This window comes from Psittacula echo, assembly GCF_963264785.1.
Source record: "Psittacula echo genome assembly, chromosome: 8".
In the NCBI taxonomy this organism is placed as follows: domain Eukaryota; kingdom Metazoa; phylum Chordata; class Aves; order Psittaciformes; family Psittacidae; genus Psittacula; species Psittacula echo.
Genome location: NC_137744.1, coordinates 9,704,766 through 9,724,159, shown reverse-complemented (window position 1 = coordinate 9,724,159; position 19,394 = coordinate 9,704,766). Strand labels below are relative to the sequence as shown.

General features: G+C 45.1%; 1 protein-coding gene across 1 annotated transcript in view; it reads left to right on the top strand.

The window, feature by feature from the left end:
- The first annotated feature begins 1,160 nt into the window (after positions 1-1,160).
- The window catches only part of MSN (moesin), a 43,107-nt gene continuing 24,873 nt past the window's right edge, over positions 1,161-19,394 (top strand). Inside the window, exon 1 of the mRNA XM_080624917.1 lies at positions 1,161-1,261. Within this exon, the coding sequence (XP_080481043.1) occupies positions 1,250-1,261 (12 nt within the window). The 5' untranslated portion in view covers positions 1,161-1,249. The remainder of the gene's footprint in view (positions 1,262-19,394) is intronic.

Here is a 19,394-nt window from a genome sequence, read left to right as displayed (position 1 = left end):
TTTTAAAGACGTACAAAGTGTTGTTACGAATCTGATGTCAATTCCCAACATACTTCACTTTAATATTAATGCCAGCAGAATGGTGTCATCAAATGAAGGAAAATCGTTCACTCGGCAGGAGCCTGTGCTGAGCTGCTTAGTAGGGCTTGGCATGCTCTCTGCCTATTTTATATCTGAATTTATGTGTTCCCATATTAACACACTTTTCATTTATCCAACATGCTGGGCGAAAAAAGTAGTCTGCTTGGGCTTTCCATCAACCAAGATGGCCTAAAGATTGAAAAAGCTTTAGCAGATTTGACAAGAAGACGCAAATTGAAGAAAAAGAGGAAGATAGGTTTCCACTTGCCTTCAGAAATTAGATGAGATGGCTTCTTTAAATCCCCATGAAAAGGCTGGATCTCGATTCTCTCCATCAGTGGTTCCAAAACACCGGTGATGCAGGAAGCTTTGGTGAACAGTCTGCAGCTGGTCCTCAAACTGGTTTCATCCATGAATTTGACTGCTCCTTTATACTGTGTGATTATGATGGCGGCCTCTGAGAAGTCTCGAAGACTAGAGGTGGTTTGTCTGCCAGGCTTCAGGGAGCCACAGCCCCTTGTGCTTTTGAAGCATCTGCAGCTGGATTTGTGCTTTTTAGTTAAAGACACTCATGCAAACCTTGTAGGTGAGAGCACTGAGGAGATTATTGACTGAAGTGCACCCAAGCAGGTATGACTGAGGCTGAATGAGATACAGGAGGATCCATCATCTCACCACTATAGTCTTATTTTGAACAGTCCAATTGCCCATAAAATAGCTTCTTTTTTAAATAAATAATGCTTTTTGCAAGAACCACAAGTACCACCTGATAAGCAAATAAACTTCAGCCTTCAGGGCACATAGCTCTGGGGCGCTGAGCCCCTCGGCTTCTGCCCGGCGGGGCTTGCTCCTTTCACAGACCCCTCTCAGGGCATCGCTCCGACGGCGGCATCCACGAACGCTTCGAAGCCTCCCGGAATCCCGGCGGCAACGCCCAGCGGAGCCCGGCCTCCCTGTGCCGCATGGCCGAGGAGACCAGGGCGGGAACGCGGCAGCTCCATCCCCGGCCGAAGGCGTGCGGGTGCAGGGCCAAAGGAGGCGGGGCCGGGCGGGGCTTGCGCCGGGGCGGACAGGCGCGGCGCTGAGTCCCGTTAGAAGTAGCGCGGATCCCGCGGAGAGCCCCACCGGCGCAGGAGGAGTGGCGTGCCGTGCTCAGTCCGCCGGGAAGATGCCGAAAACGGTGGGTGCCGCCGGCGCAGAGCCGGGGTGCGGGGAGGGGGCCCTACCGCTGCGGCAGCCTCCGAGCGGGGCTGGGCGGGTGTGGCGGCGCCCGGGCCTCCCGCCCGTGGGGACTCTTCCCGCCCGTGGGGACTCTTCCCGCCCGTGGGGACTCTTCCCGCCCGTGGGGACTCTTCCCGCCCGTGGGGACTCTTCCCGCCCGGCAGCAGTGGCGGGGCCTGGGAGGGAGAGAGGGGACGGGGAAGGCGGGAGTCCCGGGGAGCGCGGGTCGGGCGGGCAGGGTTAGGGTGGGGAGCGGAGCCGCCCGTCCCTCCATCTTGTGCTGCGTGCCCCGCCGCGCACCCCCGCCTCGCTTGTCCGGGGCGGTGGCTGGGCTGGGGCCCCTCCTGGGCCGCGGCCGCTGGTCGGGGCGGGTGGGTAACGGCGCTGCGGGGCAGCGCCCGCGGAGCCGCAGCAGCGGCGGCGCCGGCGTGTGCGCCCCGGGACTCGGGCGCGCCGGGCCTGGGAAGGCGAGCGGGGTGAAACTGACGAGAGCCTGCTGGGGAGTTAATTAATTCTATGGCCGCCTCTGCTGTGCTCTGTGCAGAGGAGAAGTTGGGGTTTTCACAACTTGTAATTAGTCAGCTTGAGTTGCTAGGGAGCCTTGTCCCAGCTTGACTCGAAGTATTTCTTGGCTGGAGAGATCTTAGTACTTCAGAAAGCCTGGTCAAGTCTGTACTTGACTCTCCTCCTCGCAGCAGGAGTTTGGTGACTAACGAGGAGCATGGGTTTTTTCCATTTAATTTCTCCCGGTTGGAGTAAAAGAATTGGTCCTGGCCCTTCATTGATAAAACAGGAAGGAGCAGGCTGGAACGCTCTGGATGTTTCCTCACTGGGAGTGATCTGAAACGGCCTAAGAACATCAAATGTTTAAGCGAAGAGTTTATGGTTTACGTAAAGAAGAGGAAAAAAAGCCCTAAACAAAACCCCATCCCTGTGCAAGTGGAAGTTGGAATGGAATCCACCCTTACTGTTTTTTTAACACAGTTTAATTTTATTACTTTAGAATAGGTCCTGGATGCCTGTTTGACTGATTTCTGCTTTTCCTGCTGTCTTAAATGCCAGCTTCCTGAGACAATAGCTGGCTTATTTGGTTTTTAAACATCAACATCTTAAAGGATATCAAACTCACTTAAAGTTTGTGATAGCATCTTCTGAAGCTTTAGAAAGGCCTTGAAACATCAGCAATGATTAGTGAAGAGTTACTTCCTAAAAAAACCACCCTCAGAAAACTTACAGGCATCAAGTTCAGTAAGATTAACAGAAGTAGCTGGGGTTAGGGGACTTCAGTGGAAAATGTAGTTGAGACCTTTCAGCCAGAGAGTTTACAGCTGTGATGAGTGACTTCTAGTGTGCCTCAGCCAAGAAATCCCCAATATGTTGCGGGGGCACTTAGGAGGCAGGATTCCCTCTAACAGGCTGAATCCAAGTGTTACGACACTGCGCTGGCTGCAAGGTGCTCATTGCAGCCTCTGTGCCTGCAGACACACCCGGGGCTGGATTCACGCTCTCAGTCTGCTGCTTTCTGGTTCTGACAGAGCAGTTCTGCTTTCGGAGCTTCAGCAGATACAGAAATGAGAGTGCTTTGCTGTGACACCGTGGATTGCATGCCGCAGAAAGCGGCTCAGATGGTTGTGCCTGTTGAGGTGCAGAGCTGCAGGCCTCCTGCTCTATCAGCCCTCGGTTTCCTGCCCCATCTGCCCTAGCTGCAGACTCAACTGAAATAGTATTTTAAACATTATTGCTTGAGCTGTGGTTTGCCGGAACAGGATGTGCTGGCATAACTGTGTAATCAGTTCTTCATGTGAAAGAAACGTGACTGCTGGTGTGCTAGCTTAAGATTTGCTAATAGTTACTCAATTAACAAAATAGTAAAATGCAAGTGACTTTCTCCAATGAAGGTCAAACGTGGGTGAAACTTGAGCAGTTAGATGAAGCTCACATATAGCTACATCTCAAAAATAAATCCATTGTGAAGAAGACGGATGGAGGAAATGTTCCAGGGAACAGTTCTGGCTGGGCAGGAAAAGCATTTGTGTCTGAAGTGTTTGGTAGCTCTTATCATTCATCTCACCAAGCTTACAGAACATGCTGCTGTGTGGTTTGAGCAGCAAAACCTGTTGAGTTCTGAGTACCCACTCCTTGTTAAGCTAGGCTAAATGTTAACACATCTAGCGAGAGATTGCCATTTTCTTACATGAGATTTGCTACAAGTGGCACTATGCTTTTGGTGCACTATTAATAGGAATCCAAGATTAACTCCAGTAACCTTTGAACTAGTGGCACATGATTTGCTGTTGTGAAGTGTAATGTGTGCACAACTGGAGGGTTTGGTTGTTGGAGGCCTTGTAGACTATGTAAGAAAGTCCATCGTGGATCAGCCCGCTGATCCTGCCATGCTCTCAACAGAAAAGCTTTACTGCTTTATCTAGAGTGATCTTATAGATAAGCAACTAACTCCCAATTTAAGATTTGCAGACTTTTCAGAACAAAAAAAAAAAAAAAGAGTTGAACAGTTCAAGAGCACACCAAAAAGGGCACGTAATTCCCTCCACGCTTTGTATTGTAGAGGGATGGATGCAGTTGAGTGATAAAATGCCTCTTGGAAGCCGTTGTTGAGCTCTGAAGTCTCTTCCCTAGTTGAGAAGTCTCGTTACTGGCCATGAGTGGGCTCTGATCTCATGCTTACTGACTAGTGATCTAGTCTCTCCCTGAGTCATTCCAGACTGGCAGAGCTGGAAGTCAGCTTCTAAATCCCGATAGAAGTGAATGAGGTGTCACGTTGACAGTTAGTCCAAGCCCTGTAGTTAATCACTTGACCTTTAGTATTACAAAAACCATCTTAGTTGGAGGAGTGGGAGGGAAAGTGGCCTTTTTTGTACCAGTCATACCCATTTAATGGGCTGATACTTTACTGTGGTTTTAGCTATTAGAAAAAGCAATGCTGTACCAGGCTTCATTAACTATTTTGCTTATGAATGAGCTTACTTTTTGACTATATGAATGGATAGGCCACTGAACTTGAATTGTGAGCATCTGTCATGTGTAATGTGTGCATTCAACTATCCTGTCACTAGGGCTTGAGCTCTTCTGGTTTAGGTAACATAGCCTTTACTGGTAGAGAAATGGGTTTAATCAGAGCTAATCTCATGAATGCAGGGATCTTCAAGCTAAGGTGTAATAAAGTTTGGGCTCCTCTTATTGTATTAGCAGAATAAAGTGTTTCTCTTGATGTTCATAAGTCTCCAGGTTTCTAGGTCAAAGTGTTTCTTCATAGAAAATCCATTTGAACAAGCATGAAGTCTTCAGCACAAGAGAGTAATAGGATTCATAGATCTCAGCTCAATGATGCTATTTAAGATCTTTTTAACTCTTTCCTGCTGTTGCCTTTTCCTTTCATATTTTCTAATGCTCAGTGTAGCAACAGCCATAACGGCCTTCAGGGACCCTGTCTGTACCTTAAATTGGTGGTTGTATTGGACTCCAGAGGTCCTTGAAGCATATCCCCCTTTGTTCTTTGGTGCTGCATGAATCTGGTTAGAAGAAAGGTAACTGAGAGACTGGGGTAGGTATCAGGAGAATCCTCTGGGTAATTAGTTTCTTGATGTGTAGCTACTTGCTACCATTTGCTGCAACAGAGTAACAAAGCAGAGTGCTACACTTGTTTGTTTGGGTGATTGATTTATTTACTTTTGTGTGTGTAAGTTGCTAGAGGTCTTAAACTGAGGGCAAAAGGTGGACAGATGGAAGACTTGGAGACTTCTTTTGATGTCCTGGATTTGGATTCTGTTGCATTATGAAGGAACACTTGGAAGCGTTTGAGATGCCTTCTCTCTTTTCCAAGGACAAACCCTTTGATGTTTCATCTCTTCCTCTTCCTCCCTTGCTTGTTATAACTTGGGAAGCTTTGCAGCACTGATCAAAGTTAGGCAGGCTTTGGTGGGACATGGGTGCTAGCTTCTTAGGCAGACTCAGTCCATTGTATCTTCTAATAGTTTTGGATGCATGGAGGTGTTGCAAAGTGATGTATTTGAGAGCTCCCTGTACAGTGTTGCTTCTGTTGGTGAATTTCAGATGTCTTTGTACTTCAGCAGCAACAGTAGTTAGAAAGTGCTGAATATACAGTGGAACCAGGTAAACTACCCGACTGGTATTCAGTCTTATCTGTTGCTTTATACCTGCCATGGGACTTTACAAACCAGGAAAGACCTTTACACCCCAGCTTGTATTGTATTCATCAGTAGATGAAGCAGTTAAGCCTGATAATGAGCAAAAGCTTGGTTTGGTACTTATGGGCCTTCTGTGTTTAAACGGGGAATTTAAAGAATACCATTGATAAACTAGTGTTTGCTTTGTTTTTACATACTGGTGTAATCTTGCTTCCCCTTCTTAACGCAAGCTTTTCACCTAATGTTGTGCAGAAAACATCACTTACAGTGGCTTCGGACTGTGGTGATCAAGAACTACTGTGAGTGCCTGATTTTTGAAACTTTAGTGTGACAGCGTTAGGCTTAGAATGCTTATCATATCAGAGGTTCTAGAAGATGAAATGTGTTAGTTGAGTCCTTTTGGTTTTGACCTCAATTTGCTGCTTGGGACAGATGAGCAAGAAGGAGGTTGGTGAGGTGCACACAATAGAAGGAGCCCAAAGAAAGCTTTAGATCTGCTGCTTCTGCTATAAGAATCCTATGGGGAAAAAGTGCCTAATATCAGGGATTGGTCATCCCTCAATCCTTGCAAGTATCCTGTCCCCTTAACACTTACTGGCAGTACCTTTTCTGGGCCCCCAAGGGGTTGCAGTGCTTTACTTGGGGTAACTCTCCCTTGTGTGATTAATCACCCCTGAAGGTTAATTACAATTCTTGCTTTTCTCGTGAGGATTGCTCATAAGATGTCTTAATATGGACTCCTTTTTTGACAGGAAATGGCATCACTGCCTCTAGAGGAAACTTGTTTCAGTTGTTTTATGTATAATATCTGGTCTGAAGTGAAATCCTCCTGCGCAGAGCTCGCTCAAGTCCCTGGGTGGCTGCACGACAGGCGGTCGATGAACTGAAACCGAGCGGTTTAAAGAGTTTCGGTCTCTGCTTCTAGCGAAGTTGGGCGTGCAGGGGAACAGGCCCCTTCCCCGGTTGCTGGGCTCCGCCTGTCCCTGTGGATCAGTGGCCACTGCTTCCAGAGAAGCTCCCCTGGAAGAGGTGGCTCTGGCCCCCCTCCAGGTTAGGGAGGAGACTGACTAAAAGCTTCCTCTGCTGTGCCTGCGTCATCTCCTGGCCCCTTTCCTGGCTTGGGGCAGCTCAGACAACCTTATTTGGCTGACTTCTTTCTTTCTTTTTTTTTTTTTTCCCTTTTTTTTTTTCCCTTTCCTTTTCCCTTCTGAGCCCGAGAGAGGCCTCCCTGAATTTGCACAATAAAGCTGTTATCTGTGCTTAATCGCTGCTCTGAGCGCTGCAGTGGGGTCTGCTGGGAAAAAGAAAAAGAGCTCCAAAATCTCAACACTGACTCCTCGGGTCCCATCCCACATCTCCCTCCCGGGGTCTTGTTTGTCTGTCTGTCTCCTAAAGGATTATCCTAGAGAGCAGTTCACCCTGTGAGGAGTGTCTTTGCTGTTGCAGGCACACTATTGGAAAAGAGGAAATCCCTCTTTGCCCAGGAATAATCCAGGGCAATTAACTGATGTAAATTAAGAGCACTAGTAAGCATCCAGTTAATTGCTTGCTTTTCCCTAGGGGTGTTTGGGAACAGCAGGAATTTGCATCGTGCAGCCAGTAGTACTGCATCCAAGGAGTTTGTTTTTATCCAATCTGAAACTTCTAAAGCAGCTGAAGTCTCTAGATTCGTGGAAGGCCACTCTTCCGGGCAAGCCTCTTAGCAACAACCACGGAAGTGTTACAACGTGGAGCATTCCAGAATTTTGGAATTTGTGGGCATAAACCCCACCCTTCTGACTCCAGTAGCTAATGCTGGCCCTTACTGGGATGTTTAAAAGATTGTGCAGTAAAAACTTGTCAGGGATGTAGGAAGAGAGAGCTGCTGGCAGGCGTGGTCACTACAAATGATGCAACAGTTTGGAGGCTTAAAACCCGAAATTGCGGAGGTTTGGGCCTTATATTGTGACAAGAGACAATTATAGCTGCAGCAACTGGGGGTACATGGGTAGGTGATCTACTGCTGCTTCCTTCCTGTGCAGTATGAAAGGATATCTTCATTTGTACTAATGTGTGATCCTCCAGTGGAGCACTGGGGCAGCTGGAAATTCCTGGCCTTTTGAACTCTTACTAAATGGGGAGGGATCACTCTTTAAGCGGTTTTTAATGGCATGACCCCTGCAAAATGCTCTTCTAGTTGTTCCAACATCTCTGAAGCTGCAGTTGTCCTGAGGAACCTATTCAAAGATAGAAACTTTGGATGAAGGAATGATGTTTAGTTCTCATCCCATTCCCAGGCTAAGAAATAGGAACATTTGGCCATGCTGGGTGTCTCTCCCTTTGGCCATTGCTGGCTGACAAATGGTTACAGAGAAAGGCACAGGGGTGCTCCTAAAAGAGGAAAGAATGGAAGAGCTCTGAATCTGATCCCCTCTGTAGAGAAACATGTAATTAGGAAGAAAGAGAGGACTGGCAGAGAGAGGGAAGAGACGGGCTCCTCTCTCTGCCAGCAGTGATTTTAGGTAGAGAAAAATGAAATCTCAGAAGAGATCAGGAAGAGGGTAACTGAAGTGGTGAATAAGGATGGCATGGTATGGGTGGTCTAGACTGATCTAGGCTACCTTGCAAGTTTCTAGCTCTACTGGTCAACTTGTTTGTTTCATAGAGGAAGGCTACTCAGTAGAGTACTTTACTACTTTACTGTAGTGAAGTGTGAATGCTGTAAAACCTGTGTATTTTTTCGTTTGTTTTGGGAGGGTAGGGGGTTATATTGATGTGAAAGAATCTTGTATCCACCATATTAGAGAATCAATATTCTACAATTGTGTGCCTTCCTATAATCTCCAGGTATTTTTGAAACAAAAATGATGGCTTCTGCAGCCATCAGCCATTCCTGTCTGTCTGTATGTCACTGATTTATCCTTTTCTCCATAGAAAGCTCTTATGACTCACAACCTTTTATTCTCTGGACTGGGAGACCTGGTTATGGTGGGGAAGTGACTAAGTACAGGAAAAATCTGCCATCGTAGTCTGATCAATCACTTAGTCACACCATTTAATAAATGTATTTGGTTTTAAGTAACACAGGCTAATAAAGCATGGAATTCTGGGCTAAATCTTTCCTTGCCATAGCATTTAAACTGTACTGATCTTGACTCTCCAGTATTAGTTCTGTGCTCGGTTACAGTGCAAAAAATGAGCTGCCAGATGAATTATTAGGGTGAAGAGTCAGGGCTCTCAACCTCCCTCACCCCTTGGAGTCTGGCTTTTTGTTCATGATGTCTCTATGTATAATAAGGTAAAACTTTTTCACCCTCTGAACATGCTTCTCTGGAAAAGTGAATTAAAAAAAAGGTAATCTATTTCCTCAATACATTAAATGTCTTTTCAGGCCAGCTGCTGGATGGACAAGACTGTTCTGGTTGCATTTTTTTCCTCTATTAAAATCCAGAACTTCATATCTTCCTAAAATGATTGTAATCCACAGGGCTTCAGAATGGCAGCAAGTAGTTCTGAAGGCACTCTGTAAGAAGTAAGGCAGTTCTACTCCTGACAAATTCAAGCAATATCAAGTTACCCGGTCAAAAAGTGATGATACGAAACTCGCACAATACTTGTGGTCTCATACATCCTCTTATACATAAACAGTCCTATTAGTCCTATTAATGTAACAATTCACTGTCAACCTTGGAGTTCCAGTTGGAAATTATCGAGAAGGAGGGATTTTACATATGTATTACTGATCCATTAACAAGACACTAATGAATGGTTGACTTGTTCATATGCAAGTTAGCAAGAGGCATATGGCATACAAGTCTTTGCATAGACTTTAGAAATGCTTCCTTCCTGTGTGCAGAAGCTGACCAATGGTGTGACAAGGGGTAATGGGTACAGATTACTCCTGGGGATATTCTGTCTGGACACAAGAGGAAGACTTTTCACAGTGAGAATGATTATTGTGAAATTGCAATAATCTTCCCAAGGAAGTGATGGATTCCCCAGTATTGGACAGGGGCCTGAGCTGTCTTGTCTAGACTGTGTTTTGTGCCAAGAAAGGTTGGACCAAGTGACCCTTGAGGTCCCTTCCAACCTGGTATTCTATGAATATCTATGAATATTCTATTAATTATCTCGTTGCTCTCCATCCACTCTCCCAACTCGTGTCCAAGTCTGAAGTTACTCTTTCCCAGGTGCGGAATCCTGCATTTGTTCTTCTAAATTTCATGCTGTTAATGATTGCCCAGTGGTCCAATCTATCTAGATCCCTCTGCAAGGCCTCATGCTCCTCAAGAGAATCAACAGCATGTCCCAGTTTGGCATAAGCACCAAACCTGATGATGACACATTCCACCTGTGCATCCAGATCACTGATAAAAGTACTGAACAGAACTTATGCTAGGATTGAGCCCTGAGGGAACCCCCCCCAGGTGACCAGTTGCAAGCCAGATGTAGCCTCATTTGCTGCAACCCTTTGGGCCCTGCTGTCCAGCCAGTTCTTCACCCAGTGCACTGTGACCCTGCTTATCTCACAGTTGGACAACTGGTCCAGAAGGATGCTGTGAGGGACACTATCAGAAGCCTTATTAAAATCCAGGAAAGATATATCCACTGCATTCCCTTCATCCATTAGGTGGGTGACCTTGTTGTAAAAGAATACCCAATTAGTTAAGATGTTCTGTTTGTGAACCTATGCTGCCTGTGCCTGATGATTGTATTGTCCTTTAAACACCTTTCAGTTGAGCCCAATTACTTGGTTAATCTAGTTAATATCTGACTACTAAAACAGATCTAGTAACTATATCCTAAGGAACCAAAATTGCCTGGAAAGCTGGAGGGGTTGAAAGAAACTTGCTTGTATTGCAGCTTATAGTGGAGACAATAGAATACTTGGTGTCTAAGCAATAACAATGTGCAAAATCTGGACAGTTTGGTGTGGTGTATGAGTGGCTTTTGGTGTAGGTGGTTTTTTATATTGTTCTTTAGTAATGATACTAAATTACGTTACTCTTCACATTCATATGTTCCATTAAGTTTTGACAGCATTCATTAATGGAGGCACTGCACAGCCTGCATTGGAAAGGTGTTGCTTTTCTAGTATACTATTTGTAACTACTGCATGTTGTGTACCAAGTGTTAAGATAACTCAGTGCTTTGTGAGACAAGATCAAAACCTTAAGCATTGATAACTATTTTTCCAAGATCCCTTTATTTCCTTTGCCCCTACATATATATTTATGTATTAAAGAAACTTGAAATCGCCTTTGAAGAAGCAGACTAATTCGCTTTGTTTGTTTTATTGAGTAGATAACCAGAACTTTAGGTGAGATGTATTGAATCCAGTTGAATTCAGTGCTATGTGGCTGCAGTTATCCTCAGTGAAAAATCAGGGTCTGAGCTTACCTCAAGTGAGAAACCTTTCTTGTGTTTCTGAAACCATCCTGTGTAAGCGGCTGAATTTCTGTTGCAGTGTCTATGTTTTTCACCAAGGAGCAATCAACATGTGAATTTGCTTGCATTAGTGGAATACAGGAAGCAGAAAGCAGTAAAATGATTGTGTTCTAGGTAATATCCACAATCTACAGAACCAGAAGCTGTTATGTGAAGGAACTGTTACACATGGCTGCTCATTTTGTGAGCTCCTTCAGAAACTGTAAGGTTACTATGGTTTGAATAATGGGGTCAAAAAGGCTACTATTACTTATAATACCTGAAAGCTCCAAGCCCATGGTTGGAAAGGTGGTGGGATCTGAAAGCATTCTTATCCAGCAGCTCAAAACATTTTATCACTAAACCAAGACAATACTTGAATAAGCCATGTGTCTTATCCTCCAGCCTGCAGCTCTGTTGTGCTGCCTTTATATGAGCTGAGCTGTAACTTATTCTTTCCCAGAATACTGAGATGATGTGATTTCTTACTGCTGTAGCGTTAGTCCTTTGCTCCAAAAAAAACCAAAGAAGGACCCTCTGTTACCTGAACATGGTGTTCAAAAAAGCCAAAAGTGAAAAATGATATATCTTTTTCTTGCTTAAAACACTGAACTGCACCTGACACTGATGCCGTTCTGACCATCAGTAAACTGGGAAGCTGGAAAAGTTCTAGCTGAAGACTCAGAATTTTCTTACTCTTCTTCTAATAACTTGCTGCTGCAAGTGTTTTAGGCTATGTGAAATCTATAGACACCAATGTCTTCTGCACTGGTGGGCACAATGTTACCTAGGATGTTGTGGTAACAGCCGTGCATGCGGAAGTGAGTTAAAGTTAAAAATACCCCCAAGTTGTGTGTTTTGTTTTCTTTATCTTGCTCTGTGGTTTGTTACTAACATCTTAAATTGAAGGTTGACTGCAAGCTGCAGTGCGATGTGTTATGCTCAATTTGAATGCCCTTTTGCACACCCAAGAGAACAGAGCAGAGATCGTTTTCGAATGAGGATATATGTCAGCACCTTCACTGGACATATTACTGTCTCTTGAATAGCAAAAGATGGAGCAAATGGGACTAAATCCACACTAAACCAGTGAGCTTCCAGATCACTGAAAGATCAGAGCAATCAACTGAAGATGAGATGTCCTGAACAGTACTTGCTTCCGCATCATACACAGGAAATAACTACGCTGTCTTAGCATTTGTGAGAACGAACACTAAGTAATCAGAATCTGTTTAAAAATCTGACAGAAGGCTGTCCTGCTCCTCTGCTGCTTCAGTTCTAATTTAATATAAAGGCTTTGTTGCTTGCTCTGTACTTGGTTCACCTCTGTGCAGTCTTTTCTGCCACTAAGCACCAACTTAGCTGTGGGAGAAGTGGTTGGTCACCTCCTCTAAGCTTTGAAAGTGTCTTTCATTCATATTGCAGGGTAGCTGGTTGGTGTTTCTTCTTTTTACATAGAACCCCTCAAATGCATCTACTGATAGGAAATTTAAGATTCCAAATTTAAGATTCACTGCATAGTAGCTTGCATCTCAGTGAGCTGGTTCCCTCACTTTGGTGGAAGGATGCATGTTCTGAGACTCTTTCCTTGGTATCTTGAGACTGTGTGCTGCATTGCCCTGTCCTTTCAAATGTTTCCTTATCTCTTTGCAAGTGACTATGTGCAAATGTTTTGGTCTCAGAACTGGCATAGAGGACTTCCCAGTGAAATGCTTTTACAGTATTGTAATGACAGCTTTGATTTGGCAGTGTTTAGAAGGATTTGAAAATAATTTGTATCTGAGGGGATTCGGACAGTCTTGTAAATCAAATAATATTGATCTGCCGTTCCCTTAGAGAAGGATGGGTTATTAGATGCATTAATGTGGACCTATCAGTTTTCACAAGCCTGTGCAAGAGTAGCTTGCTGCTCTTCCTGGTCCTAGTGTTCTGGAGATGTGCAGTTGGAGGTGAGTTATCTACAGGCAGGAACATTGAAGGAACCCCAGGCTTTCATCAAAGTTGAAATAATGCCTGCAAATCCTATGCTGCTGTTCCTTAACGTATGGGAAAGAACCTGAAAACATAGCAAAAATCAACCCTACACAGCAGGCCTGAATGAGAGTGAAGCTCTCAAGTTGACTTGTGAATGCCCTTTGCAGAAGGCTGCCTTGGAGGCTCCCTGCCTCTCCTTAGTCTAGTAAGTTTTACTGTTTGCTTTTGTAAGTTACATTTGTATGTATGTTGACTTACATAGGAGATACACTGAGCATCTGGCTATTTCTCTTCTTACTACTCAGTTGTGTTTTTCAGTTTTGACCTCCAGCTTCAGGAAGACCCTTAACAGTTTGGCTTATCTGTATGTTTGGCTGCATAAAGATAGTCCATAGTATCTCTGTTTGTAGAGGAGGTTTAAAGGATCTGAATATTGAAACTGCAAATCAAGGAAGGAAATTTTTCCTGCCCTCTTGATACAAGAAGGCAGTTTCTGCCATGAGCATTATAAATGTTTGAGCTAATGCAGGGCAGCTCCCCAGCAGCCTCTGCAGTCTGGTAGAATTACTGAGCAAGTTAAACTGAGAGAATCCCAGAGGCTCTCTGGTCCAACCATGCTGAGAACAAGGCCAATTTCAAAGTTGGATCATTTTCTAAGAGACTGGATCATTCAGGGTCTTGCTTTTGGTACAGGGAGACAACAGTATTTGACAAAAGTAACTTGGAAAGTAATGGAGCTTAATATCATGTAGATGCTTGGAAGTTTGTAAACTCATCTTCTGGAGTGCAGAGATATGGAGAAAGTAAGAGCTGGTCAGATATAATGATGGAAAAAAAATCCTAATGATAGAAAGCAAACCTTTTCTTAACACTTAATACAACGCCCAGTTACTTTTCAGCTATCTTACCTGTTGTGTTTGCTGGTACAGTTGATCTGTGCAGGGTATCTCTGGGTATGTTCTGAAAACACTTTCCCACATGAAGCTAGTGTAGGCCAGAAAACAATGTCAACTTGGTTGCATGTTGAGAGCTTTGATGGCTTGCTGCAACTGTACAGTTTTGCTCTCATCAATGTGTTTGTCTTGCGCTGCCCTGAATAGTTCAACTTATAGTACATCAGCTCTGTTCTGCGGAATTGTGATAATGGCACATGTGGCTTGACGAAGGGTAAATTGCACCAAGGGGCTCTGTATCAGAGCTACTGCAAAGGATAAAGCAGGAGTGGCTTGGGAGCAAAGGTTGCTCAGTAGCTTGGCCCATCCTGTCCTATTGTACCCCAAAAGCCACCTTACCCTTCTCTCTTCCTGTAATCTGTGCCAGCAGTAATGCCCCCATGTAAATGTAGTGAATGGGACTGATGAAATGGTTCTGTTGGAAAAACGGCAGATGAGTTATTCTCAGCCTGATTCATTCTTTGGTCCTGCTTGTGGTGTAGTCATGGAGCACTAATACAAGGCCAAAAAAGGCAGTGGGAGGATGCAGGGTGTTTGGGATGGGTTGTCCTGGCGATGGGACCGCACCCTGCGGGTGCTGGCTCTGCTCCAGGCAGCTCCGGAGCAGCCCTGTGCCCACTGAGAGCCTTGTGGGATGCTGGGTCCTGTGTCTCCTGGTGGTGTAGGCACTCTCTATTAGGAAAGCTCAAGTGCTTGAACTAGATGGAGCTTAAAATAACAAAAGGTACTTCAGCAGTCACAAGCAGGTCTTTTATAAGCCTTGTGCAGTCCCAAGAGAGCTATTTAGAACCTAAAATAGGTTGGTGGTGAGGAAAGCAAATGTGGGTGGGGAAACTGAATATCAAAAAGAAGTGCTGAAAGGAGCCATTTCGGGGAAATCCTGTGTTTTGGGGAACCATGACCTAAATAGATAGGAGAAGGCAGCCAGCCTAAATGAGACCCTGTTCTGAAAGGAAGTTGCAGGATTTGTCTAGTACACTGGAAATGATAAACCCGAGAATCACAGGATGATGAAACAGCTTTACCTCACCCTTGACTGTGCCTGTAGTTAAATTTGGAGGGATGGCTCATAGTCTGGGCAGTCAGATCCCACAGTAAGGCTGTGTTGGAGCTCCTAGAAGTCTGGCTATTGTTCAGATATTCAGTGAGCGCTGTGAGCTGGCCAAGAACTTGATGTGCCACACCCAGGCAGTGCTGTGGATGTCTGAAACAGGCAGCCCTGTGTTCAGCTGCCCCTCGCTGCAGTGAGCTGAGATGCTGGCTGTCTCCTGGTTGCAGAACAGAGAAGCATGTGAAACAGATAAGCATGCTTCTGACGTGTTCATCCAAACATGAGAACCCTTTGGAAGGAAGAGCTCAGTCACAGCAGTTATCTCCATGCTGTCTTTCCTGTGGAAAGTCTCTTGAATGAGAAGCAGAGCATCTGAGCATAGCTTTTTATTCATTTGCCCTCAACTCCAAGTTACCTTTAAGACAATTCTTAACTGCAGGTGACTTTAGAGACCTTTACATAGGGAATGAGTATTTAGTCTATTAGCTCATGAATGTCAAGTATTTACTGTACATGTGGTGCCTCTATGCAGCTCACATTTGTCTTGTTAGCATCCTGTCTTGATCTTGTTTTGAGCCCCTTCCAGCAAAATAGCTGCTTATAATTTTGGCAGACATCCACTGGATGCTAGGTTTGGGAAGTGTATTGGCTGTCTGGAAATGTGCCTTGGCTACCTATCTTGTCTGCTTAACCCCTTGAACTGGGTCTTTGCAGCCGTTGAACGGTACTGGGAAATCCCTGCTTTTGGAATGGAGCTTGGGAGGGAAAAACTAGACTAAGGCAAGTTTAGGGGTGGGAAGAAGAGTTGCCTTATAAGAGTCTTCTCAGATGCTTCCAGTGGTGGTGGTGAGTGCTGCAACTGTCTTGCTGGTTAAGTTACTGCAGTAGCGGCCAGGATAATAGCATTAGTGTAAGGTGTGCAGCTGGGGGGGGGATGGACACAAAATACTTGTTTGTAACCTGTGAATAGGATTGCTTAGGAAGGGCACACAATAGCTGTGAGGAATGTCACCCATACCACTGCTAGCATTTCAAACATGCCATGCCTCCTGCCCTGCTGACTGCCTTTAATTTGAAGAGCTTTAGCTAGGGATGTGGTTAAGCTCAGACATGTGAAGTACAGCTCCCAACCCTACTATTAGTGTGCAGAGGCCGTAATAGGCATATACTGTTTCACAAGAGAATAGCATCTTCTAACAGGCACATAAAAAAGGGTGTTTGCAAAGTAACACACCCCCCCCCCCCCCCAAACAAAAGCCAAAGCTACTCAGGGTATAGAAGTTGAATGATGGCAACTGCATATGGCTAGATTTTGCTTCAAGTTTTACCACCTGATCCAGATGGTGTGGGAAAGAGGTCAGGGTTTTCCTCCATGATTCTTTTTAATCTCCTTCTGAGTTTTGGCTAGTAAAGGATGTTCTTTAAGTAGCTCAAACAACAGGGACAAAAATAGTTATTCTAAGGGCCTCTTCAAACTAGCAATGTTAATGGCTTGGAACAGCTACAGGAAAGCAAAGGGAGGTGCATGAGGAATCTATTTATGAGAAAGGAAATGGTAAAAATAGAGGAATTGATCCGTTGCACAAGGTTGTGACTAAGTTGTGTAATAAATGGCATACAAGTATCTGGACTTTGCTGTAAAAGTGGGGATCCACCCATGGTTTCTTTTACTGGGTTGGTACTCTCATCTTGCAAATCCTTTTGTCAAACTGAAACTTGTTTGCACTCTGGACAGGGTGGCAAGCTGCTAGCAGCCCTAGTGTTGAAACACTACCAGTAGGATGTGACTACTTGCTATCTGCTTGGTTGAAAAGGAAGGAATTGTATTTAAGTAGCTTAAACTTGGAAACATGTCACTAATGGCTTCGGAAGCCATGCTGTTTAGGGGGTAGGGGAATTCCCTGTCCCTTGTTGGTTTTTTTTTCCTTCTACTTGTTTTGAATTAATAATTTCAGCAATCTTCTCATGAAGTGTGACTTCTATTCCTGAAAACGTTGCCTGCCCAAATCAGATGACTAAATTGGGTAAACAATGCCTCCAGAGATCTAAAATGCCAAGTTCTCCAGCCTATTACAAAGTGCTGGCATGGCTCTGGCTTTCTGTGGCTCTGTGTTCTTGCATTACTAGTGTGTGCTCCCTAGTGCTAACTGAAGAAGGCAGCAGAAGACAATGGCAGCAAGTGTCTTCAAAGAAATAGATTTTATGTATTTATTGGTGGTAACTTTCCTGTTTACCACTGGCTGCATGGAATAATTTTATTTTCCTTATCACTGGCAGATGAGTAGTGCAAATTCATCTCAAAATAACTTCCTGTGTTAACAGCCAAACAAATATGTATTTGGGGCTCTGATACTACAGTATGGCAGGGCTTATATTAGGATAAATCACTTTTTTTCCTCTTTGAAGCTGAATGCTGTAGCATTATTAGTTTGCCGATAACACCAAGCTGTGTGGTTCAGTTGATACGCCGGAGGGAAGGGATGCCATCCAGAGGGACCTCGACACGCTTGTGAGGTGGGCTGATGCCAACCTGATGAAGTTTAACCATGGCAAGTGCAAGGTCCTACACCTGGGTCGGAGCAATCCCAGGCACAGCTACAGGTTGGGCAGAGAAGAGATTCAGAGCAGCCCTGCAGAGAAGGACTTGGGGGTGTTGGTCAATGAGAAAATGAACATGAGCCGGCTGCAGTGTGCGCTCGCAGCCCAGAAAGCAACCGTATCCTGGGCTGCATCAAGAGGAGCGTGACCAGCAGGTCGAAGGAGGTGATCCTGCCCCTCTACTCTGCTCTCGTGAGACCTCACTTGGAGCATTGTGTGCAGTTCTGGTGTCCTCAACATAAAAAGGACATGGAACTGTTGGAACAAGTCTAGAGGAGGCCACAAGGATGATCAGGGACTGGAGCACCTCCTGTATGGAGACAGGCTGAGAAAGTTGGGGCTGTTCAGCCTGGAGAAGAGAAGGCTGCGTGGAGACCTCATAGCAGCCTTCCAGTATCTGAAGGGGGCCTACAAGGATGCTGGGGATGGACTCTTCATTAGGGACTGTAGTGACAGTACAAGGGGTAATGGGTTCAAACTGAAACAGGGGAAGTTTAGATTGGATATAAGGAAGAAATTCTTTACTGTAAGGGTGGTGAGGCACTGGAATGGGTTGCCCAGGGAAGTTGTGAATGCTTCATCCCTGGCAGTGTTCAAGGCCAGGTTGGATGAGGCCTTGGGTGGCATGGTTTAGTGTGAGGTGTCCCTGCCCATGGCAGGGGGTTGGAACTGGATGATCTTAAGGTCCTTTCCAGCCCTAACTATTCTATGATTCTATTTTGTAGCAGATACTTAAAGCTGCCTCAGTCAATCTCTTCTCCTTACCCTTTTCAAGAATTGGGATTGGCTCTTTCAACTACTGGATACAAAGTCTGCTTTAAATCCTGTCAGAAAATATGTATAGCTGTTGGAGTGGACATAGAATCAGCTTATTTTGAACCCCTTTGTTAGATAAAGCAGAAATTCTCTGCTCTTCTAAGCTCCACATGGGGCAGAGGTACTTCTAAAAGCTTCCACATTGGTCACCAAGTGCTAGAAGAGTTGGTAACCTGAAGAGTAGCTTTTTAATGGCCAGCATCTGTAACCAGCTTTCCCCCTGCCCTGTGCCACTAAATCAGTGCTATAAAGGTGAATTTTGCTGGAAGCCATGGGCAGAGAGCTTTCTGTGTTGGCAGCATCCCCTCGATGTCTCTGCTGAAGTGAGATAAGTGTCAGATGCACACTTGTGTCATAGGGCATGTCTTGCTTCCTGCAGTGCCGGCGCTCCCTTCTCCACCCTTTCTCAGTTCACTTTCTGCAGACAGACTCTTCAAAGCTGTGAGCTTTCTCAGGCTTGCCTGCTGTTGCTGTAGCTTGCTTCCTGTGACAGCTTTTCCTCTTGCTGTCCTCAACAGCTTGGCTCCTGAAGCTGTCTGTGTGAAAGCTGCAGCTTGCTGCCCACCTGTCTCCAGTAAAGCAAGGTGGCAACTGGTGGAAGTGGAGGGAGGGAACACAGCTCTGATATGGCTTTAAGATGTGGCCCCACAGCGGTTTCTGAATCAAGCTGTTTGCTTTTCTATTGGTTTTAGTTCAAATACTGACCTAAGTATGAGATTTTATTGATGAGGTGCTGCTTAGCTTTGTCTGGTGCTTGATTTTAAATTAAGGGAATTGGTAAATTTGTTGGGTTGATGTTTTCTCTAAGTGAATTTATTAATCTGTGTGGCATATTTGGGGTTAAGCAGTGTTGCATATGTGGCTGCAGGGCTCTGCACATAAATCCAGTGGTTATGGCCTCTCCCTGAGGACTTGGATCACGTTTGTGGGCTGTATGTCAGGCAGCAATGTGCACTTTACAGGAGAATCTGGAGGATGCTGCCAGTTCCTTGTGTTTTGGAAACTCGCATCACTGGTCTAGACTGTTGCACACGAGATGTGTGATCTCCTCTCTTCTTCTGCAAGGGGGATGGACGGTGGTGGGGATAAGGGAACAGGCCAGAAAAAATTGTTGCTGAAGCTAATGAG